At 36.4% G+C, this 26,770-nt stretch overlaps 1 protein-coding gene and 2 long non-coding RNA genes across 3 annotated transcripts in view; 2 read left to right on the top strand and 1 right to left on the bottom strand.

The window, feature by feature from the left end:
• Positions 1 to 26,770, bottom strand: part of adamtsl4 (ADAMTS-like 4) — a 43,479-nt gene continuing 16,709 nt past the window's right edge. The window contains exons 6-17 of the mRNA XM_046847882.1: positions 8,356 to 8,495; positions 8,013 to 8,217; positions 7,170 to 7,327; positions 6,951 to 7,059; positions 4,904 to 5,116; positions 4,214 to 4,343; positions 3,928 to 4,132; positions 3,675 to 3,848; positions 3,390 to 3,551; positions 3,115 to 3,294; positions 2,627 to 2,771; positions 1 to 2,325 (exon numbers count right to left, since the gene is read on the bottom strand). Coding sequence (XP_046703838.1) covers positions 2,195 to 2,325; positions 2,627 to 2,771; positions 3,115 to 3,294; positions 3,390 to 3,551; positions 3,675 to 3,848; positions 3,928 to 4,132; positions 4,214 to 4,343; positions 4,904 to 5,116; positions 6,951 to 7,059; positions 7,170 to 7,327; positions 8,013 to 8,217; positions 8,356 to 8,495 — 1,952 coding nt within the window. The 3' untranslated portion in view covers positions 1 to 2,194. The remainder of the gene's footprint in view (positions 2,326 to 2,626; positions 2,772 to 3,114; positions 3,295 to 3,389; positions 3,552 to 3,674; positions 3,849 to 3,927; positions 4,133 to 4,213; positions 4,344 to 4,903; positions 5,117 to 6,950; positions 7,060 to 7,169; positions 7,328 to 8,012; positions 8,218 to 8,355; positions 8,496 to 26,770) is intronic.
• Positions 18,057 to 19,604, top strand: LOC124384909. The gene is made up of 3 exons (XR_006925647.1): positions 18,057 to 19,057; positions 19,196 to 19,255; positions 19,374 to 19,604. It is a non-coding gene; the product is annotated as an uncharacterized LOC124384909 (long non-coding RNA).
• LOC124384907 lies at positions 22,541 to 26,070 on the top strand. The gene is made up of 3 exons (XR_006925646.1): positions 22,541 to 24,996; positions 25,135 to 25,194; positions 25,313 to 26,070. It is a non-coding gene; the product is annotated as an uncharacterized LOC124384907 (long non-coding RNA).

The following is a 26,770-nucleotide window of genomic DNA, read 5'->3' on the forward strand; positions in this document are numbered from 1 at the left end:
TTCGAAATTATTTAATTTCTTTATTCTGCAGCACTGTATTGGAATTTAACACACTTTTCCATCTTTATAATGAAAAAGATTATTATTTTACAATCACAATTTTCTCTTAAACATCAGAACATAACATATGCTTTGTTCTATAAAATAAAAATAAATTATGTTAATATTTTTTGATAAATAACTATCTGTATTTTTTATATAAAAGTATACTTCAGCTTCTATTTGCTAATATTTGATTATGGCACTATACACATAAGTATGTACATTAACACATTTTGTAATTCTCTCTTTTTTCACTCAATTACACACACACACACACGCACACACACACACACACACACACACACACACACACACACACACACACACACACACGCACACACAATGTTTGGCTCGACACTTTAAAGCACTACTGAAGTTAGTAATGTAGTTATTCAAATACAAACAAACAAATAAACAACAAGCCACCTTAAATCCCACCCCCTCTTATTTCTTATTAGCCACAGACAACCAATCACATTTCTTCTCTGAATCTTACACACAACTTCATATTTAAGGATGCATTCAAAACAAACTGAATTTTAACAGAAATAAAAACTGTTACATGCTTACATATAATCTGAGAAATCTGACATACAAGAGGAGGAGAAAGCCAGTGTGTGTGAGTGTGTGTGTGTGTGTGTTAAAAAGAGGAATGGTTAATGGTTGATCACAATTCAGAAGGAGTAAAGCTTTGTTTGCAGTGTGTTTGCAGAGTAAGTAATACCAAATTGCCCAAATGGTTGTTTTTGGTCTACATATAATAATAATAATAATAATAATAATAATTTAAAAAACAAAATAAATCCATTATAGAAATTTAGTGCACTACATAGGGTGCACTATTAAGATATGGCCCTATCCCCTATGTAGTACATTATTACTTCCTGATAGATATATACTAATATATATATATATATATATATATATATATATATATATATATATATATATATTTATATTATTTTAATACCCTATGAACTGCACTTACACAGGAAGTAATAGTACACTACATAGATAATATATATATAGTCATATAGATAACTATACAGGAAGCCATTATTTCATACCCTATTAAAGTACCTAATATGTTAGAATGAAGCAAAATCTTCTATATACTGCACTATATAGGGGCTCATATTTCATAACCTATAAAAAGCAATACTATAATAGGGCAAAGCTAAAATCTCTGTTTTCCACTTGATCAAATATATATATACACGAAATTATAATCAGAAAGCACAGTTCCCTGGCAGACATTTAGTGAACTACACAGAGAGTAGTTTGCGATTATTGCATACATAGAGCCCAAATATATTACGGTGATGGTAAAATTCTGTATAGTAAACTACACTGGGTGCCATTATTTTTATAATCCTATACATTGCACTGTTTAAAAAAGCTAATCCACATTGATTTATTTGTACATTTCCCAGGGTAAGAAATAATACCACCTACATGGAATAAAAAAAAAAAAATAATAATAATGGCACCCTATATAGGGCATTATATGTAGAAAATCTAGCTCTATCTTAATAAAAAAGTTTGCTCCCTGCAACCTAAATAGGTGAACATAGTGTGCACTATGTAGTGCACTATATACATAATAAGAAAAATGTTTATATGTTGGTGTATGTGTGTGTATAAAGCACAGGGATGTGAACAAAATCAGCTGTGCTGAGTCTAGATACGTAAAGTGGATATAAAGCTCATTTTCCTTTATTTAAGGCACCTTCATCACTGTAAATTTAATTTGGCATTCAATTTGGCATAGAAAGGCAGAAAATTCTAGTGCTTTTAAAACAAAACAGACATATACTCGTTTTTAAAAAGGTTCTCATTTTGAGAAAAAGCAAAATAACATTGAGAAAAGAAATACAATTTCTGGTTTTGCTGCAGCTGGGATGAGATTGTTGGCGTTTAGTTTTTAGCTATAGAGCGAGTGTGTGGTGTGTAGCCAGGGCTTAATCAGGGCTTAATCATGATTGATAGAGCCATAGCAAAGCATAGCTGTTGAAATGTTAAAGTCTAAATTCCCAGTCTAAATTCACTTCTTCCATTTAGACTGATGGCAGTCCGTGACTGATGGCATTAGACTGATGGCATTTGTTTGGCTGGAGTATCGGCTGCTCTATCACTGACCTTTGACCCTGACTCAGTGGCGTTTGGCTCTTTGAGCACTTTGAGTGCAGGAGGCACAACAGGCTGACTTGTAGTAGGAGTAAACGCAGAGCCGAGCCTGGACCACCATGAGACAGTTGGAGCCTCGGTCCTTACAGCTCTCATCTGTCAGGAAAACAGGAAAAGGTGAAAATGGGCAAGAAAAAATAACAGCTAGATAGGAATAGGAATAGAAAGAAATGCTAAAAAAATGAAAAAGAGGGATTAAAAGTTCAAGTTCAAGTTTCAAGTTTAACTTTATTAATCCCCGAAGGGAAATTTAGAGAATAAATAAAAGAAAGGAGTAATGAAAAATAAAAACAAATGGATGATGGTAAGGAAGAGGGAAACGCAATGGAGAAAGTGAAAAGAGTAAAAGAGATAAAGTGTAAAATAGAAAACATGCTGATCTTCAAATATAACACACCTAGAGAGGGGCTGCAGGGGCCGGAGTTACACTTCTGTTTGGGGTGTGGTTTATGGGTGGAGTCACAGGCAAAGCTCGGCTGTTTATCCGGCGTCAGACACCGAACATCTCGAATCTGTAGTCCATCACCGCAGGACTTGGAGCACTGTAAAGGAGGATGGAGAGCGAGACAGACACAGAGTTAGACAGATGAACAAACTCCTGCTCTGTTCTACCATATTTTGTGAGCTTTAGTGTCAACAGGAAGTCATTTGGGAAAGCAGATGAAAACCCTATTCCTGCCTCACTTACTTTTTTTCCCAAACTCTTTCATTCTTAGCACCACCATTAATTCTTTTTCTCTACCCAAAAGTTTTTACTGAATTTTTTAATTTTTCCTCCAATTTTGTATTTTTTATCTTTTGTATTGTTTTTATCTTTTGTATTTTATGAACAGCCCAAACTTCTATCCCGGACTCATCCCCTATTTTCAATCCCCTCTTTCTCACCGCACTCCACTCTGTGGTGAACCACTGTGGTTCACATGGCTCCAGCTCACAAGTCTGGATGGGGGATGGCTTTTCCAGGTGCGCACACTCGCTGGCTGGTGTCATGCTGAAATCACTCCCCAGCTTCTGGATACAGATCACGTCTCTGCGCTGGGTTCCGTTCCCACATGGTGCGCTACACTGTAACCGAACACACACATACACAAACATTATGTTAAATATATAAAATTACATTAAACAAGACCCCCCTCCCCCACACACATACAAACTCTCACCTGTCCCCATGGCCCAGCGAACCATTGTGCTTGTGCAACGCAGGGTCCTGAATTACACGCCTTCATATCAACTGGTTTCTCCTTCACACATTCACCAACAGCTCCGCTTGACACACACACAACTTCACGCTTCTGCACACCTGGACCGCAGGGGGCGGAGCACTGACACACACACACACACACACACACACACACACACACACACACACACACAATTAACAAATGCCCACACCATTCATAATTGTTACAATCTAATGAGCTTAAATTTGCTTAGTAGGAACTTACTGTGTTTGTCCAGTCAGTGAAGTACCAGTTGGAGACACAGGGACCCATGTGACAGTCTTCACTTCTTTGTGGGCGGATCCTGGCATTACACTCACTGTCACTCACCTCACTGCCACGGTCACTGACACAGCGGACATTACGTGTCCTTTTACCCGCACCACAGTCTACTGAACACTGAACATGACAATATAAACACATTTAAAACACACACTTCGTATATGTCTGTGTGTATGTGTGTGAGAGACAAACTCACAGCACTCCAGTTTGAGGTGACCTGCCAGTGAGAACAGGAGTGTGTGTGGCAGGCCTGAGTGGTGTTGGGCTGTGGGAGACCGGAGCAGCGTTGAGGGTGGACTCGGGTGGAGCGGCTGGAGAAGTTCTGCCTGCACTGCAGTTGACGGTGTTGCAGACCCCAGCCACATGAAACGCTGCACTCGGACCATGCTCCTGCCTCCCAGCTATACACATTCACACACACACATTAAATATAAACAGCTATAAATAATGACGACTCTATAATATAATACAGGGTAGCTCACTATGGTGGGCAGGGATGGAGGTTACATGGCTCCTCCTCTGCGATGGGCTTAGACGCCGAGTCACACTGCCTCTCATGCACTTCTTCATTAGTGTGTCTGTTCACGCACAGCGTCTCTCTTTGCTGGAAACCTACACACATATACACACACATGCGCACACACACAATTCAGATGTATAATACTCATTTCCACCACAAGTGGGCAGACGAGACAATATAAAACCAGATAGTGGCGCATAATCACGAACAGACATGCAGCGGATATTGTACATACACACGTGCACGCATAGCACACACACACACACACACACACACACACACACACACACACAGCATCATAGTAGAGTCCATAATTAGGCCTAAGTTTGGCACACAGCTGTTTTCCAGAATATTTGGTTTTGGTGTGTGTGTGTGTGTGTGTGTGTGTGTGTGTGTGTGTGGGTGTGGGTGTTTGCTCATCACTTAGAGGGAAAAATCCCAGTGTGACAGAAATGCTGCACAATATGGCAAAAAAGCAGCCAAAGTGTAACGTAATAACCTCAACCTTGAGAAATTGATCAGTGATCAGCACACACGCACACACCCACCCACACACACACACACACACACACACACATATTAATACACTCACTCACTCACTCTCTGCACACGGAAGGGAAAAAGAGCAAGACACACACATACATGCACTGACCTTTGCCACAGGAAGCAGAACACTCACTGAGCTGCCCCAGCCTCCACACAAAAGGACTCTGATTATCTAATGGGATGTCGGTCCTTGGGGGGATGCGAACATTACGATTAGGCCCAATGTTGTGAGGTCGAAGCCTCTCCAGTGTCCAACTATCAGATGTAGAGGGAGCAGAGACAGGGGAAGTGGCAGAGTCTTCAAACGTTACAACAGCACCTGTGTGAGAAAGTACAGATGTTTTCAACATATATGAATATGCGCATGTACAGCACTGCGACACCACTTCTCTTTATCATGTCTATTTGTGTGTATGTAAGACATGCCTCTAATCCTACATTCCTCTCTTTCAGTAATACAACTGTCATACTGTCTATCCCACTTGGTAGTGTATTTTCAGTAAAAATGTGTAATGATGTACTGCTTTTCACTTTTATCATATCTGGTATGATAATTAAAATTAGCTTCTTCATATGATAATCATTTTTAAAACCTTACTTATTTAACAACACAGTGAACTTAAGTCGAACATACACTACCAGTTAAAATGTTAGACACACCTTCCCCTTCAGTGGCTTTTCTTGATTTTCAACATTGTACATTGAAACTAAAGACATCCAAACTATAAAATGTATGGACTTATGTAGCAAACAAAAATTGTTAAACAACCCACAATATGTTTTATATTTTAGATTGACATTTAGCTTTGATGACAGTTTTGTCCACTCTTGGTATTCTCTCATCAGCTTCACAAGGTTGTCACCTAGAATGGTTTTCCAACAATCTTCCCAGAGGTGTTAAGTACTTGTTGGCTGTCTATCCTTCACTTTCAAACCATCTCAACTGGATTTATATTGGATGAAAGTGGAGGCCAGGTCATCTCATGCAGCACTCCAACACTTTCTTAGACAAATAGCTCTTACATAACCTAAAGGTCTGTTTGGGGTCACTGTGCTGTTGGAAAACAAATTGTGCAAACCAGATGGGATGGCATGTCGGTGCAAAATGCTGTGGTAGACATGCTGGTAAAGTTACCAACAGTGTCACCAGCCAATCACCCCCACACTCATCACACCTCCTTCTCACAGTGGGAACCAAACATTCAGGAACCATCCGTTTACGCTCTGAAAGTCTAACAAAAATATGGCAGTTAGAACCAAAAATCTCAAATTTGGAATCAAACTAAAGGACAGTTTTCCACTGATCTAATGTCCATTTCTTGTGTTTCATCATAGAATTTTGGAGACTGCATCATTTTTGCCAAAATATAGATTTGTACAGTAGATGTAGTAGCACTAATATAGCTTTTGACTCTGTACCCACCCTTCTAGACTGACGGGGTAAAAGCACATTTAGAATGTAAGGAATGCCACAAATGAACTCTTGACAAGGAACACTTGTGAATTGCGAAACATTAGTAGTGTTTCCCACGTAATTCCATATGTGTTTATTCATAGTTTGGATGTCTTCAGTATTAATGTACAGTGTTGAAAATAATACAAATACACAATCGCCACTGAAGAGGACGATGTGTTGATGACAACCACATAAATATATAACATTATTTCTAATTAGAATTTAGGAGCATTCTCTACCCTGCTGACTAATATTCCAGGAATCTCTATATAATCACCAAGAAGAATGTAAGAGTGAAAGAGAGAGCAAAAGAGAGACAATGTATTTGTGGTATAATTTTGAAGAGGCGATGCACATAATTGGATAGTTAAGACCAGATGGACGTACATCAGAAGTCACAGCACAAACCGCAAACAGATTAAGTACATCTGGTCCTGACTGTTTTAACAATAACGTATTCACTAGACTGCAAATATAAGAGAGAATAAAACACATGCCCTTAAATTTCAGCTTGTTCTTTGATGCGGATATTTAATGATTTGTAATTAAACAGTGTTTTAATTGACCATTTAAAGGACCCCATATGACAGTACTATAAGTGTGTCCTCGAATACACATGAAGAGATATAAATGTTTGTAGACAAATACAAATGTGATCTTTGTGTAGACGTTTTGGTGTTTGTCAAATAAGACTTACCCGTCTCACGGAGAGATGCGCTCCCTCCATTCCACTCTTTCACTGTATTTTTCTTAACAGGTATATAGTACTCAAAATCTACACCTGAATTTTCCTTGTGAAAAATAATCTATAGAGAGAAAAAAAAGCTTTTTTTGAGACACTGTGTGTGTTTGTGCCTCTGTGTTTGTGTGTGTGTGTGTGTGTGTGTGTGTGTGTTTGTGTGTGTGTTTGACTTACATAGAGCTGCAGCAGTGACTGTGTGGGTCCGGGGGCAGTGAGGATTTCCCCGTGCTTACGAGTGTACACAAATTTTGTTCCTCCTGCTTCATATTCACCTGGAGGATCAACAGCCCAGCGGCCATTCACAATTGACTGACCAGTGCCGCTACGCAAGGCTACACACAAACAAGCACATACAAACACACAAATCAGTAACAATCAGTTGTACATTATGATATACAACCCAAACACTATTAGAATGAGTACTAAATATACACCGAACAGGCATAACATTATGACCCCCTGCCTAATATTGTGTTGCTCCCCCTTTTTTTTGCTGCCAAAACAGTCATGACCCGTCAAGCACTAAAAGCATTTACTGCCTCAGTAGTTTGAGCTACAGTAGCTCATCTATTGGATTTAACCACACAGGCCAGCCTTCTCTCCCCACGTGCATCAATGAGCCTCGGCCACCCATGACCCTGTCACTGGTTCACCACTGTTCCTTCCTTGAAACACTTTTGATAGATACTGACCACTGCAGACCGGGAACAGCCCAGAAGAGCTGCAGTTTTGGAGATGCTCCTTCCCAGTCGCCTAGCCATCACAATTTGGCCCTCATCAAACTCCCTCAAATCCTTGCGCTTGCCCAAATTTTTGTGCTTCTAACACATCAACTTTAAGGACAAAATGTTGACTTGCTGCCTGATATATCCCACCCAATAACAGGTGCCATGATGAAGAGTTAATCAGTGTTATTCGCTTCACCAGTCATAATGTTATAATGCCATAATATTAGTAGGGAACTTATTTAAGCCAAACTAACATGCAGTAAACATATGAACACACAAAAATACACACCAAGGTAGTTAGGGCTGGCACTACGTTCTGTGATGTTGATGGCTGTCGCGCCTGCTGGAATATCAAGAATCTTGTGATAACCCAGAGGAACACTGCTATTCTGAAAACTTCCTGACACTCGAACACATGAGCCATCAGTTCCACCACACACACCACACCGATCACGCACCACGCCGGAGCCTAACAGGCCATCACACCCTTCACTCTGAGAAGGCAAAGATAAAGTGAAAGAGAAAGAGAAAAAGTGAATTTTTTATCAGTCATTTTTTTTGACACTGATAATCAGCAAATTGCAGTTTCTGCAGTGTCTGTGTATGTGTCTATTTGTGTATAAATTTCCTACCATGCATCGGCCTCCAACACACACATCATTGGGGGTATTATTAACACACGGTGTTCCGTCTCTTACTCGCTCTGAATGGCGAACGTAAAAACGATAGCCGACTGGCCGACATGTCAACTCACACTGCTGATCCACTGAGCCTGAAAATGTAAAAAGGGGAACAAGGGATGGAGGGATGGGGTTAAGAAAAGATTAAATGTGATGAGCTATTTCCTGATTTGATGAATTTTCCAAGATTTGCTAGCAATTTTTTTATTTTTTTAATTTATCCATTTATAGTTACATTTGTTGTGGAAACTAAATTTCTGTCATACATTTATTGCTACATTTATCATGCAGCAGTGACACAAAAAGTGATAAGGACATGACATAATTAGACAGCCAAGTTCAGAGATTCCAGAGGCAACACGTAAGTGTGTTTGAGGAAGAGAGCGTGTTTGAGTTGGACAAAATAAAATGCATTTCCTTGGTTTTGCTTTTGCTCTTTGGCTGACATTCCTGTAAGTACACAAACTAGACCTAAAGTCCTTTATTTCAGTTGGGGCAAAGCTTACGATCAACTAGGACTGCAAAAGGATTTCCTGCTTGTCCAATCTGTCACAGTTATCTTTGAGAGATTACAGCAAAGACAATGACAGAACCAAAGCTTGTCTTACTGTCCCACAACCCCCCTTTTTTCTTTTAGTGAATGCTGGAATCTCTGCCATTTAAAGCTGCACTCCTGCTATGTCACTGTCTAAACAAACTGTGGCTGAGGGAGCTTGGCAGAAGAGAGAAAAAGAAAGAGATAAAGAGACAGAGGTTGAGAGAGAGAGAGAGAGAGAGAGAGAGAGAGAGAGAGAGAGAGAGAGAGAGAGAGAGAGAGAGAGAGAGAGAGAGAGAGAGAGAGAGAGAGAGAACAGCAGTACCTGCACAGAGGAAGAGAAATAAAGAGAGAGAGTGAAATATACCACAAGTTTCAATAGACACAAAACCAAACAACAAAAAGCCACTCTAGTATCAAACCTGCAGGCCAATATTAACAATTCAGTGCTAGCACATCATAAACAAAAGTTGATATGCTGAATTAGCAGCAGTAATTGGATAACCTGAGGTAAAATCTAAATGATACATTACAAGATATAGTGTAATATAGATGACCACACACAGAGTGAGTGAGTGAGTGTGTGTGTGAGAGAGAGAGAGAGAGAGAGAGAGAGAGAGAGAGAGAGAGAGAAAGACACACTCTTTCACACTCCCTCTGCTCTAACTGTGTGTAACGAGTATGTGGGAATAACGTTGTATTCTGGTGATATCATGCTACAGCTGCAACTCCCTGCCTTACACACACACACACACACACACACACACACACACACACACACACACACACACACACACACACTTCAGTTCGCTCCCTAAAATCTGTTTATCGTTCCTGTCTCACTGTTGCTCCACCGTTTGAATCCAGAAAACTCCCCTTACACTCGGTTTACAGTTGAACTCTTTGAGTTCTCCTTCTTTAATCAATTTATCTACATTCTTTCTCAAGCAAAAAAGAAGACAAGATCCCTCTATCATTCTGTTGACTACAAGTTTTTGTTGAGAAAGTAGATGCCACAATTAAGTATTTTTATCTATTTTACTTATATAAAGACAAAACTGATTTTAACCAAGCACTTGCTATTATTCAGCTCTTTATTAGCATTTCTTGTTCTAATAACAATGCAAAACACTTCCGTAATGCATCCTCAATGCTGTAAATGTCCTCATGTTTCGCAGTTTGTCTTCCACTCTTCTTGTCTCTCATTTCCTGCCCCCTTGTCTGGCAGATGAAAGTAGCAGATGTGTGCTGTTTTTTTGACACTGTAAGAAAAGTATTAAACATAAGCCTATTTTAATTATCCTGTGGGCCAGGTGTAATCTAGATGTTCTGCTTACTAATAAGTTCCATATTAAACGATTCAGTATTGTCCACAGAAGTCTAGGATCAGGCAATCAGTATAAGAGTGATATATTGAATGTTTACCTCAAAGAACCACACATGGACTTATCCTGTTTGTAAATGTGCAGGTACATGCTAAAACGGTTCAGTTTATAAGCAAAACAAATCCGTTTAAAATGACCATTTGTATACATTACATGTGTCATACAGTTGATGACTAAAACTATATTTGTGCATGCAGAACAAATTTAACAGTTGTATCTCCTGCACCATTTTGCTGTAAGATGTTATCATTTTAATCTTGAATAATTTAAGATAAACTTTATATTAAGTAAGGACCACCGATCCTACTTCATGTGAGCTGAAGTACGGAAAAGGCTCTGCATTACCTGAGGAAAGACTCACCAGCATAAAGCTGAAGGAATGAGAGGGAATGTGAAGAAAATTAACAAACAAGGCAATCCCATGCAGATGTTCTGGCATGAGCATGGATATGACACCGCATTTTAAGATGTTGTGATGACAACCTGCTCTAAAGATTTTAGAATCGATTCCAGAAAAAAAAAAATGCTTACACAAAAAAATTACCTTCAAGACTACAACCTTCAAAATCCTGAAGCTTGTGGCCAGAAAAGTGCCTGAAAATCTTTTCTTCAGCTACCATAGAACTTTTTACAATGTCAATAAAATAAAGAATATAAAATGCAACAATTTCAAATATTAAATAAATAAAAATTACTTTAGTGATTATTTTGGCAATCTGCCAGAATATCAAGTCAATAAAAGTACACAGACTCTTGGATGAATGTAAAATTCAACATGTGGTTATATTTTTTGCAATTATCTTTATAGACATTATTTGCTTTGTCTCTCTATCCTTCTAAATAACCATTAGGTCAACCATCAGATCAACCTTTACTGTCCTCAGATTTCCCTGTCTTAATAACACTCAAGGGTCTATTTGCAGCCCATCTCATAGTCTTACTATAGCATTGTCTCATCAGTAAGTTTCCAGCCAGGCTTGGACCAGATCATCTGTTTGATCTGCTATGTTTCACATGACTAAACACCACCTCTTTGTCATGTTGCAAATGGACATGCTTACTCACCAATATTCCAATTCCAAAACTTCCAAATCAGTTCTGAATATATGAAGCCATGGACCTCTTTCCAGTCAGTTTATTGTGGTACAAATGTACGCAACTTAAGTTAAACAAAACAAATACCAGCTGAAGAAGCAAGACTACAGTTAATCTGATATGATTAACCCAGAATAATTTCTATGCAAAATAAATGAAACAACTCAGACTTTGTATATTGTATGTGACTATGTAATTCAGGCCGAGAAAGTAGAATTTTTACATAATCTTGAATCATTTATAGCCACCCTTTACACATAATCTAGTAGTTGTAAACACTCTTTACATACAATTCAGAAGTTGTAGATACTCTTTACATACAATCCAGAAGTTGTAGATACTCTATACATACAATTCAGAAGTTCTATCCAATCCGGGCAACACTTAAAACTGGCCTTTGCCTAAAGAATAATGCCAACACTGGAGAATCACATGTTTCAAGCATTCTGTTTGTGAACATTTTCATGAAAAATGTTTGTTTAAAGAAGGTAGCTTTAGCAACTATTTACTGTTATCTTCTAAATTAGGGCTCATGTGTTTAGTTCTTCAGACATATTAGACATTGCTTTGTCACTCTATTACTTAATTACCCTTCGTTACCTACAATACAAGTATGGCAAGTCAAAACATTTCAAGAATTTATAGTTATTTTTCAAGTTTGTAATGTTTTCTCTATTGACAAAATTAAAAGAGCCAGATAATATGAGCTAGGAGAAGGTTTTGAAGAGCAAAGGTGGTTTTTTCACTAAACGTTCAATGTGCTCATCTGGGCCAAATACATTTTCTCCAAGGCCCTGCTATCCGAAATATTCTATATATATAATCTATTCTATATTATAGTGGATGGATGTCGAGTGTCTCAGTGTAATTTAAATTATAATTTTTTTTAATGATATTTGTCCTAAGATGCAAAATTACTAGGTTCATTATTTTACAATTATGCATGACATTCTTGGGGTCAATATTGTCAATACAGTCAATTTAATGGGGTTCCAAATGTCTGGTCATGGTCTAACACCAAACAACTGAATATTAAAGCCTTTGCCTAGGCACTGTGTTCCATTCCACTGGAAATCTGATTAGTCTCCAACCTCAAAGGCTTAGTGATACCATGTATTTTCTCAAACTGGAAAAGATTTGATCGTCTGTAGGGTAACTTTTAAAATCATTTGCATTTTTTTAAACTTTAAGCCTCATATAACTCTGCCTTCTATCTAGTCCCCTTCTCTTTTTCCCCCTCTGCTATACTATGTATATTATGTATTATTGTTTTTTGGATAATGATTGTGGTAATGTTTGTTTGCTCATGTGAATACCCATTTACCCAAACTCTACTTGTATTTTCATTATATGTGATATTTCTAATGCTATTTGTGGTTGTATAATAAGAAGGATAATGTATAGTAACATTTTGAATAACCATAATATGGAATGTTGCACAACAAAAAGTTCAAAAACAAGATTCCAAATTTTGCTACCATAAATGTATACAAAATATTCAACGTTATCAAGTAGTGAAGGTCTTAGTTTCTGTTGCTCAATCCTATATGAAAGTAAAACATACTACTTTTTTCTATATATATATTGTAAATATTTTAAACTAGTGTAACTTGTCACACAGCTGAAGTACATTCTTTAGGTAAAAGTATAAAGGAAAATGAAAGCACACTAAGCTATAGAAGCGAGCAGGTTGTGGAACTCGACACGTTAAGTAAACTTCTCAGCTGGTAAGTAGCCCCACATTTTCCATCTCGTTATTCTGTTGGATTGCATAAAAGTGTGAGTGCTTAAACATTAAATCTAAAATCTGAGTTCAGTATGTGTATTAAAACATAACATAAAAGTATTTTCATTTTTCATTATAGTCCCTGGTCTAAAGATCTGCCTTGAGCTAAAATATTTACTAGCGTATGAGATTGGATAAGGTAAAACAAAGCATCTGTAACACTACATTTACATTGTTTACACTTTTTACTGTAGGCCTTCCTACAGTACTTTCCAGTGTTTGGTTTACTCCAGTAATATACTGATATATTTCAACAGGAGAACTTGCTTTCAGGTAATTCTGCAATGGGACAGGGTAACAGTGGCCACAGATACTACACCATGTACCATGGTACAACATTGGATGCAGCAAAAAAAATCGTGCGTAAAGGTTTCAAACGCTCCTCTGATGGTATGCTCGGGCCTGGCATCTATCTGAGCAAAAGTGTGAATAAAGCTGCATGTTACCCTCTGAATCCTAAAGGCAAGAGACTGGCCATCCTGAAACTGCGGGTACGAGTGGGGAAGGTGAAGAAAATTGACAGGCAGGGCCATCCTTTACAGAGAACATGGCATTATCATGGGTACGACACAGCATGGGTGCCACCAAACTGCGGCATGGTGCTAAGCGGCCTGGAAGAAAACTGTGTCTGGGATCCGGACAGAATAGAAGTGCTTAAAATGTGGGAAGTTTCAAGATCATGATGACCTGGTATGCTTGGTTATATGCCTTCCTTCAAATTGTATAATAACATGCTGATATTTTTTCTACTTACTAGAAAGAAACTCTTAGAATATAATATAAAAATAATTATTAGTTGATATTCTGATATTTACATATTTTTCGCTGCTAGGCATCACTGAGCACAAATATATCTTCCTTACATTATTTTATAATTCTTGCTTCTGCATAAGGTCCTGATTTATTTATTTATTTTTTATCAGAAAAGTGTATCAAATACCAGGCACAATATTATAAGGCTATTAGCTCTAAACCAGTAGACTTTCCTCATAAACAACTGGGCAATATGATTTTTTCTGGAAAGTGCAAAATGTACATTCTTTTCTAGAAAGTGCAAAAAGAAAGTAAAAGTACCTCTAAAAATTAAGGTGAACAGTGTGGGAAATGTTATTATTTAAATTAAAACCACCAATTGTTACATAACTCAATCCTTTCTCTCCATCTTTAATGTTTTGATTGTTTTTTGTGTCTTTTGCTACTATGGCTGTGTAAACCAAACTACATGTAGGCTTATATTTAGATTTGTTTGAAATAAATGCTGGACTCTAAATTTATCCTGTTTTTTTTAAAACCTGAATTCTGAGATCGAGTTCAGGATATCCAAACGACCTGATATAAATGCACTTTTGAACTTTGAACTCCTATGCTGTTTATCAAGTTAAGAGTATTTATTCTTAAATAGCAGCATCATGTTGAAGCTGTGGGAATTTTCCAGTAAAACCCGAATGGTTTCAAGTTAAAGATGATAATGAGAATTTTTACTAAATGGTTCAAGTGTATTACTATATCTCAGATCATGGGACATTCATTAAAGCTGATATATATGCCATGTATAGAGATTTGGAGAGAAGCCTTAAATCCTTGCAGCAATATGGAAACCACAGATCTAACATCATGTACCACTGTAAACAGCGGAAGCAGTGCAGAAGATCCAGATAACGTGATCAAAATGTAAATTAGATCTCTAAAAGCTTTTCTTTTTATCATGTTAAATTTTTTTTTTTATTTGAGTTGAGTTAGTTTTGTTGAGATTATTTATAAGCAGTTGCATCATGATAAAATTCTGTGAAATGTTTCTATTAATCCCACAATAATTATCCCATAATGAAATCCATTAAGCTAAAATATTTACATAAGTGTATGCCGATTGGAAAAGCTAAAACAACAGACTTGTTACACAGGCCAGCATTTTTTTTTTCGCTATAGACTCTCCTTCAATACTTTTTCAGTTTTTGGTTCCGTTCACGGATATACTGTGTTGGGTCTGCCACCTGACAACCAAATCTCAATATGTTACATTTCAAATAACATAAATTAACAATATATGAGTTTTCCATCATAAAACAAGCTTAAACATGAAAACTTCAGGTGAATCCTCAATGGCACATAACTATGGCTGCCACAGATACTACATCTTGGATGTCACTGGAGATTTCAGACCCTTTGCTGATGGTATGCTGTGGCCTGGCATCTACATGAGAAAAAGTGTTAAAAAAGCTGCAAGTTACCCCCTAAATCCTAGGCCTGGTGAGAGACGAGCCATCTTAAAATTGTGAGTACGAGTGAGAAAAGTGAAGAAAATGGACAGGCAGGGCCATCTTCTACAGAAGACTTGGCATGAGCATGGGTACAGCACAGCATGGGTGCCACCAAACTGCAGCATGGTGCCAAGCCTGCCAAGCCAGTTTTCCTCCAAGCGGCTTGGAGGAAAACTGAGTCTGGTATCCGGACAGAATAGAAGTGCTTGACGTGGAAAGTTGAAGAGAAAACCAAAGACAACCCGAAGTGCCAAATTCTTTGATGAGGTTCTACTGTTATTTGACATGAAACAAAAGCTGACTGTTCTCACAAAGCACATTCAAAAGGCTTTGTACTAAAAGAAACACAGGGCTAGTGGTGCTATTCTTTTGAAGTCTTATGTTTATATTATGTATAAAGACAAAACTGATTTTAACCAAGCACTTGCTATTATTCAGCTCTTTATTAGCATTTCTTGTTCTAATAACAATGCAAAACACTTCCGTAATGCATCCTCAATGCTGTAAATGTCCTCATGTTTCGCAGTTTGTCTTCCACTCTTCTTGTCTCTCATTTCCTGCCCTCTTGTCTGGCAGATGAAAGTAGCAGATGTGTGCTGTTTTTTCGACACTGTAAGAAAAGTATTAAACATAAGCCTATTTTAATTATCCTGTGGGCCAGGTGTAATCTAGATGTTCTGCTTACTAATAAGTTCCATATTAAACGATTCAGTATTGTCCACAGAAGTCTAGGATCAGGCAATCAGTATAAGAGTGATATATTGAATGTTTACCTCAAAGAACCACACATGGACTTATCCTGTTTGTAAATGTGCAGGTACATGCTAAAACGGTTCAGTTTATAAGCAAAACAAATCCGTTTAAAATGACCATTTGTATACATTACATGTGTCATACAGTTGATGACTAAAACTATATTTGTGCATGCAGAACAAATTTAACAGTTGTATCTCCCTGCACCATTTTGCTGTAAGATGTTATCATTTTAATCTTGAATAATTTAAGATAAACTTTATATTAAGTAAGGACCACCGATCCTACTTCATGTGAGCTGAAGTAAGGAAAAGGCTCTGCATTACCTGAGGAAAGACTCACCAGCATAAAGCTGAAGGAATGAGAGGAATGTGAAGAAAATTAACAAACAAGGCAATCCCATGCAGATGTTCTGGCATGAGCATGGATATGACACCGCATTTTAAGATGTTGTGATGACAACCTGCTCTAAAGATTTTAGAATCGATTCCAGAAAAAAAAAAAATGTTTACACAAAAAAATTACCTTCAAGACTACAACCTTCAAAATCCTGAAGCTTGTGGCCAGAAAAGTGCCTGAAAATCTTTTCTTCAGCTACCATAGAACTTTTTACAATGTCAATAAAATAAAAATATAAAATGCAACAATTTCAAATATTAAATAAATAAAATTACTTTAGTGATTATTTTGGCAATCTGCCAGAATATCAAGTCAATAAAAGCACACAGACTCTTGGATGAATGTAAAATTCAACATGTGGTTATATTTTTTGCAATTATCTTTATAGACATTATTTGCTTTGTCTCTCTATCCTTCTAAATAACCATTAGGTCAACCATCAGATCAACCTTTACTGTCCTCAGATTTCCTGTCTTAATAACACTCAAGGGTCTTTTGCAGCCCATCTCATAGTCTTACTATAGCATTGTCTCATCAGTAAGTTTCCAGCCAGGCTTGGACCAGATCATCTGTTTGATCTGCTATGTTTCACATGACTAAACACCACCTCTTTGTCATGTTGCAAATGGACATGCTTACTCACCATTACTCCAATTCCAAACTTCCAAATCAGTTCTGAATATATGAAGCCATGGACCTCTTTCCAGTCAGTTTATTGTGGTACAAATGTACGCAACTTAAGTTAAACAAAACAAATACCAGCTGAAGAAGCGAGACTACAGTTAATCTGATATGATTAACCCAGAATCATTTCTATGCAAAATAAATGAAACAACTCAGACTTTGTATATTGTATGTGACTATGTAATTCAGGCCGAGAAAGTAGAATTTTTACATAATCTTGAATCATTTATAGCCACCCTTTACACATAATCTAGTAGTTGTAAACACTCTTTACATACAATTCAGAAGTTGTAGATACTCTTTACATACAATCCAGAAGTTGTAGATACTCTATACATACAATTCAGAAGTTGTAGATACTCTTTACATACAATTCAGAAGTTCTATCCAATCCAGGCAACACTTAAAACTGGCCTTTGCCTTAAGAATAATGCCAACACTGGAGAATCACATGTTTCAAGCATTCTGTTTGTGAACATTTTCATGAAAAATGTTTGTTTAAAGAAGGTAGCTTTAGCAACTATTTACTGTTATCTTCTAAATTAGGGCTGACAGAATCTCATGTGTTTAGTTCTTCAGACATATTAGACATTGCTTTGTCACTCTATTACTTAATTACCCTTCGTTACCTACAATACAAGTATGGCAAGTCAAAACATTTCAAGAATTTATAGTTATCTTTCAAGTTTGTAATGTTTTCTATTGACAAAATTAAAAGAGCCAGATAATATGAGCTAGGAGAAGGTTTTGAAGAGCAAAGGTGGGTTTTTCACTAAACGTTCAATGTGCTCATCTGGGCCAAATACATTTTCTCCAAGGCCCTGCTATCCGAAATATTCTATATATATAATCTATTCTATATTATAGTGGATGGATGTTGAGTGTCTCAGTGTAATTTAAATTATAAATTTTTTTTTAATGATATTTGTCCTAAGATGCAAAATTACTCGGTTCATTATTTTACAATTATGCATGACATTCTTGGGGTCAATATTGTCAATACAGTCAATTTAATGGGGTTCCAAATGTCTGGTCATGGTCTAACACCAAACAACTGAATATTAAAGCCTTTGCCTAGGCACTGTGTTCCATTCCACTGGAAATCTGATTAGTCTCCAACCTCAAAGGCTTAGTGATACCATGTATTTTCTCAAACTGGAAAAGATTTGATCGTCTGTAGGGTAACTTTTAAAATCATTTGCATTCTTTTAAACTTTAAGCCTCATATAACTCTGCCTTCTATCTAGGCCCCTTCTATTTTTTCCCCTCTTCTTTACTATTATGTATTATTGTTTTTTGGATAATGATTGTGGTAATGTTTGTTTGCTCATGTGAATACCCATTTACCCAAACTCTACTTGTATTTTCATTATATGTGATATTTCTAATGCTATTTGTGGTTGTATAATAAGAAGGATAATGTATAGTAACATTTTGAATAACCATAATATGGAATGTTGCACAACAAAAAGTTCAAAAACAAGATTCCAAATTTGCTACCATAAATGTATACAAAATATTCAACGTTATCAAGTAGTGAAGGTCTTAGTTTCTGTTGCTCAATCCTATATGAAAGTAAAACATACTACTTTTTGCTATATATATATATTGTAAATATTTTAAACTAGTGTAACTTGTCACACAGCTGAGGTACATTCTTTAGGTATAAAGGAAAATGAAAGCACACTAAGCTAAGCACACTAAGCTATAGAAGCGAGCAGGTTGTGGAACTCGACACGTTAAGTAAACTTCTCAGCTGGTAAGTAGCCCCACATTTTCCATCTCGTTATTCTGTTTGATTGCATAAAAGTGTGAGTGCTTAAACATTAAATCTAAAATCTGAGTTCAGTATGTGTATTAAAACATAACATAAAAGTATTTTCATTTTTCTTTATAGTCCCTGGTCTAAAGGGCTGCCTTGAGCTAAAATATTTACTACCGTATGAGATTGGATAAGGTAAAACAAAGGACCTGTTACACTACATTTACATTGTTCACACTTTTAACTGTAGGCTTTCCTACAGTACTTTCCAGTGTTTGGTTTACTCCAGTAATATACTGATATATTTCAACAGGAGAACTTGCTTTCAGGTAATTCTGCAATGGGACAGAGCAACAGTGGCCACATATACTACACTATGTACCATGGTACAACATTGGATGCAGCAAAAAAAATCGTGCGTAAAGGTTTCAAACGCTCCTCTGATGGTATGCTCGGGCCTGGCATCTATCTGAGCAAAAGTGTGGATAAAGCTGCACGTTACCCTCTAAAACCTAAAGGCAAGAGACTGGCCATCCTGAAACTGCGGGTACGCAGTGGGGTGGTGAAGACAATTGACAGGCAGGGCCATCCTTTTCAGAAAACATGGCATTATTATGGGTACGACACAGCATGGGTGCCACCAAACTGCGGCATGGTGCCAAGCGGCCTGGAAGAAAACTGTGTCTGGGATCCGAACAGAATAGAAGTGCTTGAAATGTGGGAAGTTTCAAGATCATGATGACCTGGTATGCTTGGTTATATGCCTTCCTTCAAATTATATAATAACATGCTGATATTTTTTCTACTTACTAGAAAGAAACTCTTAGAATATAATATAAAAATAATTATTAGTTAATATTCTGATATTTAAGTTTTTTTCGCTGCTAGGCATCACTGAGCACAAATATATCTTCCTTACATTATTTTATAATTCTTGCTTCCCGCATAAGGTCCTGAATTAAATTTTTTTTTATCAGAAAAGTGTATCAAATACCATGCACAATATTATAAGGCTATTAGCTCTAAACCAGTAGACTTTCCTCATAAACAACTGGGCAATATAATTTAACACAGCTGAAAAAGAACATGTGTACATTCTTTTCTGGAAAGTGCAAAATGTACATTCTTTTCTAGAAAGTGCAAAAAGAAAGTTAAAGTACCTCTAAAAATTAAGGTGAACAGTGTGGGAAATGTTAATATTTAAATTAAAACCACCAAATATTACAAACCTCAATCCTTTCTCTCCATCTTTGATGTTTTGATTGTTTTTTGTGTCTTTTGCTACTATGGCTGTGTAAACCAAACTAAATGTAGGCTTATATTTAGATTAGTTTGAAATAAATGCTGGACTCTAAATTTATCCTGTTTTTTTTAAACCTGAATTCTGAGATCGAGTTCAGGATATCCAAACGACCTGATATAAATGCACTTTTGAACTTTGAACTCCTATGCTGTTTATCAAGTTAAGAGTATTTATTCTTAAATAGCAGCATCATGTTGAAGCTGTGGGAATTTTCCAGTTAAACCCGAATGGTTTCAAGTTAAAGATGATAATGAGAATTTTTACTAAATGGTTCAAGTGTATTACTATATCTCAGATCATGGGACATTCATTAAAGCTGATATATATGCCATGTATAGAGATTTGGAGAGAAGCCTTAAATCCTTGCAGCAATATAGAAACCACAGATCTAACATCATGTACCACTGTAAACAGCGGAAGCAGTGCAGAAGATCCAGATAACGTGATCAAAATGTAAATTAGATCTCTAAAAGCTTTTTATCATGTTCAATTTTTTTTATTTGAGTTGAGTTAGTTTTGTTGAGATTATTTATAAGCAGTTGCATCATGTTAAAATTCTGTGAAATGTTTCTATTAATCCCACAATAATTATCCCATAATGAAATCCATTAAGCTAAAATATTTACATAAGTGTATGCCGATTGGAAAAGCTAAAACAACAGACTTGTTACACAGGCCAGCATTTTTTTTTTTTTGCTATAGACTCTCCTTCAATACTTTTTCAGTTTTTGGTTCCGTTCACGGATATACTGTGTTGGGTCTGCCACCTGACAACCAAATCTCAATATGTTACATTTCAAATAACATAAATTAACAATATATTAGTTTTCCATCATAAAATAAGCTTAAACATGAAAACTTCAGGTGAATCTTCAATGGCACATAACTATGGCTGCCACAGATACTACATCTTGGATGTCACTGGAGATTTCAGACCCTCTGCTACTGGTATGTTGTGGCCTGGCATCTACATGAGAAAAGTGTTAAAAAGCTGCAAGTTACCCCCTAAATCCTAGGCCTGGTGAGAGACGAGCCATCTTAAAATTGTGAGTACGAGTGAGAAAAGTGAAGAAAATGGACAGGCAGGGCCATCTTCTACAGAAGACTTGGCATGAGCATGGGTACAGCACAGCATGGGTGCCACCAAACTGCAGCATGGTGCCAAGCCTGCCAAGCCAGTTTTCCTCCAAGCGGCTTGGAGGAAAACTGAGTCTGGTATCCGGACAGAATAGAAGTGCTTGACGTGGAAAGTTGAAGAGAAAACCAAAGACAACCCGAAGTGCCAAATTCTTTGATGAGGTTCTACTGTTATTTGACATGAAACAAAAGCTGACTGTTCTCACAAAGCACATTCAAAAGGCTTTGTACTAAAAGAAACACAGGGCTAGTGGTGCTATTCTTTTGAAGTCTTATGTTTATATTATGTATAAAGACAAAACTGATTTTAACCAAGCACTTGCTATTATTCAGCTCTTTATTAGCATTTCTTGTTCTAATAACAATGCAAAACACTTCCGTAATGCATCCTCAATGCTGTAAATGTCCTCATGTTTCGCAGTTTGTCTTCCACTCTTCTTGTCTCTCATTTCCTGCCCTCTTGTCTGGCAGATGAAAGTAGCAGATGTGTGCTGTTTTTTCGACACTGTAAGAAAAGTATTAAACATAAGCCTATTTTAATTATCCTGTGGGCCAGGTGTAATCTAGATGTTCTGCTTACTAATAAGTTCCATATTAAACGATTCAGTATTGTCCACAGAAGTCTAGGATCAGGCAATCAGTATAAGAGTGATATATTGAATGTTTACCTCAAAGAACCACACATGGACTTATCCTGTTTGTAAATGTGCAGGTACATGCTAAAACGGTTCAGTTTATAAGCAAAACAAATCCGTTTAAAATGACCATTTGTATACATTACATGTGTCATACAGTTGATGACTAAAACTATATTTGTGCATGCAGAACAAATTTAACAGTTGTATCTCCCTGCACCATTTTGCTGTAAGATGTTATCATTTTAATCTTGAATAATTTAAGATAAACTTTATATTAAGTAAGGACCACCGATCCTACTTCATGTGAGCTGAAGTAAGGAAAAGGCTCTGCATTACCTGAGGAAAGACTCACCAGCATAAAGCTGAAGGAATGAGAGGAATGTGAAGAAAATTAACAAACAAGGCAATCCCATGCAGATGTTCTGGCATGAGCATGGATATGACACCGCATTTTAAGATGTTGTGATGACAACCTGCTCTAAAGATTTTAGAATCGATTCCAGAAAAAAAAAAAATGTTTACACAAAAAAATTACCTTCAAGACTACAACCTTCAAAATCCTGAAGCTTGTGGCCAGAAAAGTGCCTGAAAATCTTTTCTTCAGCTACCATAGAACTTTTTACAATGTCAATAAAATAAAAAATATAAAATGCAACAATTTCAAATATTAAATAAATAAAAATTACTTTAGTGATTATTTTGGCAATCTGCCAGAATATCAAGTCAATAAAAGCACACAGACTCTTGGATGAATGTAAAATTCAACATGTGGTTATATTTTTTGCAATTATCTTTATAGACATTATTTGCTTTGTCTCTCTATCCTTCTAAATAACCATTAGGTCAACCATCAGATCAACCTTTACTGTCCTCAGATTTCCCTGTCTTAATAACACTCAAGGGTCTTTTTGCAGCCCATCTCATAGTCTTACTATAGCATTGTCTCATCAGTAAGTTTCCAGCCAGGCTTGGACCAGATCATCTGTTTGATCTGCTATGTTTCACATGACTAAACACCACCTCTTTGTCATGTTGCAAATGGACATGCTTACTCACCATTACTCCAATTCCAAACTTCCAAATCAGTTCTGAATATATGAAGCCATGGACCTCTTTCCAGTCAGTTTATTGTGGTACAAATGTACGCAACTTAAGTTAAACAAAACAAATACCAGCTGAAGAAGCGAGACTACAGTTAATCTGATATGATTAACCCAGAATCATTTCTATGCAAAATAAATGAAACAACTCAGACTTTGTATATTGTATGTGACTATGTAATTCAGGCCGAGAAAGTAGAATTTTTACATAATCTTGAATCATTTATAGCCACCCTTTACACATAATCTAGTAGTTGTAAACACTCTTTACATACAATTCAGAAGTTGTAGATACTCTTTACATACAATCCAGAAGTTGTAGATACTCTATACATACAATTCAGAAGTTGTAGATACTCTTTACATACAATTCAGAAGTTCTATCCAATCCAGGCAACACTTAAAACTGGCCTTTGCCTTAAGAATAATGCCAACACTGGAGAATCACATGTTTCAAGCATTCTGTTTGTGAACATTTTCATGAAAAATGTTTGTTTAAAGAAGGTAGCTTTAGCAACTATTTACTGTTATCTTCTAAATTAGGGCTGACAGAATCTCATGTGTTTAGTTCTTCAGACATATTAGACATTGCTTTGTCACTCTATTACTTAATTACCCTTCGTTACCTACAATACAAGTATGGCAAGTCAAAACATTTCAAGAATTTATAGTTATCTTTCAAGTTTGTAATGTTTTCTCTATTGACAAAATTAAAAGAGCCAGATAATATGAGCTAGGAGAAGGTTTTGAAGAGCAAAGGTGGGTTTTTCACTAAACGTTCAATGTGCTCATCTGGGCCAAATACATTTTCTCCAAGGCCCTGCTATCCGAAATATTCTATATATATAATCTATTCTATATTATAGTGGATGGATGTTGAGTGTCTCAGTGTAATTTAAATTATAAATTTTTTTTTAATGATATTTGTCCTAAGATGCAAAATTACTCGGTTCATTATTTTACAATTATGCATGACATTCTTGGGGTCAATATTGTCAATACAGTCAATTTAATGGGGTTCCAAATGTCTGGTCATGGTCTAACACCAAACAACTGAATATTAAAGCCTTTGCCTAGGCACTGTGTTCCATTCCACTGGAAATCTGATTAGTCTCCAACCTCAAAGGCTTAGTGATACCATGTATTTTCTCAAACTGGAAAAGATTTGATCGTCTGTAGGGTAACTTTTAAAATCATTTGCATTCTTTTAAACTTTAAGCCTCATATAACTCTGCCTTCTATCTAGGCCCCTTCTATTTTTTCCCCTCTTCTTTACTATTATGTATTATTGTTTTTTGGATAATGATTGTGGTAATGTTTGTTTGCTCATGTGAATACCCATTTACCCAAACTCTACTTGTATTTTCATTATATGTGATATTTCTAATGCTATTTGTGGTTGTATAATAAGAAGGATAATGTATAGTAACATTTTGAATAACCATAATATGGAATGTTGCACAACAAAAAGTTCAAAAACAAGATTCCAAATTTGCTACCATAAATGTATACAAAATATTCAACGTTATCAAGTAGTGAAGGTCTTAGTTTCTGTTGCTCAATCCTATATGAAAGTAAAACATACTACTTTTTGCTATATATATATATTGTAAATATTTTAAACTAGTGTAACTTGTCACACAGCTGAGGTACATTCTTTAGGTATAAAGGAAAATGAAAGCACACTAAGCTAAGCACACTAAGCTATAGAAGCGAGCAGGTTGTGGAACTCGACACGTTAAGTAAACTTCTCAGCTGGTAAGTAGCCCCACATTTTCCATCTCGTTATTCTGTTTGATTGCATAAAAGTGTGAGTGCTTAAACATTAAATCTAAAATCTGAGTTCAGTATGTGTATTAAAACATAACATAAAAGTATTTTCATTTTTCTTTATAGTCCCTGGTCTAAAGGGCTGCCTTGAGCTAAAATATTTACTACCGTATGAGATTGGATAAGGTAAAACAAAGGACCTGTTACACTACATTTACATTGTTCACACTTTTAACTGTAGGCTTTCCTACAGTACTTTCCAGTGTTTGGTTTACTCCAGTAATATACTGATATATTTCAACAGGAGAACTTGCTTTCAGGTAATTCTGCAATGGGACAGAGCAACAGTGGCCACATATACTACACTATGTACCATGGTACAACATTGGATGCAGCAAAAAAAATCGTGCGTAAAGGTTTCAAACGCTCCTCTGATGGTATGCTCGGGCCTGGCATCTATCTGAGCAAAAGTGTGGATAAAGCTGCACGTTACCCTCTAAAACCTAAAGGCAAGAGACTGGCCATCCTGAAACTGCGGGTACGAGTGGGGGTGGTGAAGACAATTGACAGGCAGGGCCATCCTTTTCAGAAAACATGGCATTATTATGGGTACGACACAGCATGGGTGCCACCAAACTGCGGCATGGTGCCAAGCGGCCTGGAAGAAAACTGTGTCTGGGATCCGAACAGAATAGAAGTGCTTGAAATGTGGGAAGTTTCAAGATCATGATGACCTGGTATGCTTGGTTATATGCCTTCCTTCAAATTATATAATAACATGCTGATATTTTTTCTACTTACTAGAAAGAAACTCTTAGAATATAATATAAAAATAATTATTAGTTAATATTCTGATATTTAAGTTTTTTTCGCTGCTAGGCATCACTGAGCACAAATATATCTTCCTTACATTATTTTATAATTCTTGCTTCCCGCATAAGGTCCTGAATTAAATTTTTTTTTATCAGAAAAGTGTATCAAATACCATGCACAATATTATAAGGCTATTAGCTCTAAACCAGTAGACTTTCCTCATAAACAACTGGGCAATATAATTTAACACAGCTGAAAAGAACATGTGTACATTCTTTTCTGAAAGTGCAAAATGTACATTCTTTTCTAGAAAGTGCAAAAAGAAAGTTAAAGTACCTCTAAAAATTAAGGTGAACAGTGTGGGAAATGTTAATATTTAAATTAAAACCACCAAATATTACAAACCTCAATCCTTTCTCTCCATCTTTGATGTTTTGATTGTTTTTTGTGTCTTTTGCTACTATGGCTGTGTAAACCAAACTAAATGTAGGCTTATATTTAGATTAGTTTGAAATAAATGCTGGACTCTAAATTTATCCTGTTTTTTTTAAACCTGAATTCTGAGATCGAGTTCAGGATATCCAAACGACCTGATATAAATGCACTTTTGAACTTTGAACTCCTATGCTGTTTATCAAGTTAAGAGTATTTATTCTTAAATAGCAGCATCATGTTGAAGCTGTGGGAATTTTCCAGTTAAACCCGAATGGTTTCAAGTTAAAGATGATAATGAGAATTTTTACTAAATGGTTCAAGTGTATTACTATATCTCAGATCATGGGACATTCATTAAAGCTGATATATATGCCATGTATAGAGATTTGGAGAGAAGCCTTAAATCCTTGCAGCAATATAGAAACCACAGATCTAACATCATGTACCACTGTAAACAGCGGAAGCAGTGCAGAAGATCCAGATAACGTGATCAAAATGTAAATTAGATCTCTAA

This window comes from Silurus meridionalis, chromosome 4 (genome assembly GCF_014805685.1).
Source record: "Silurus meridionalis isolate SWU-2019-XX chromosome 4, ASM1480568v1, whole genome shotgun sequence".
Taxonomy (NCBI): Eukaryota; Metazoa; Chordata; class Actinopteri; order Siluriformes; family Siluridae; genus Silurus; species Silurus meridionalis.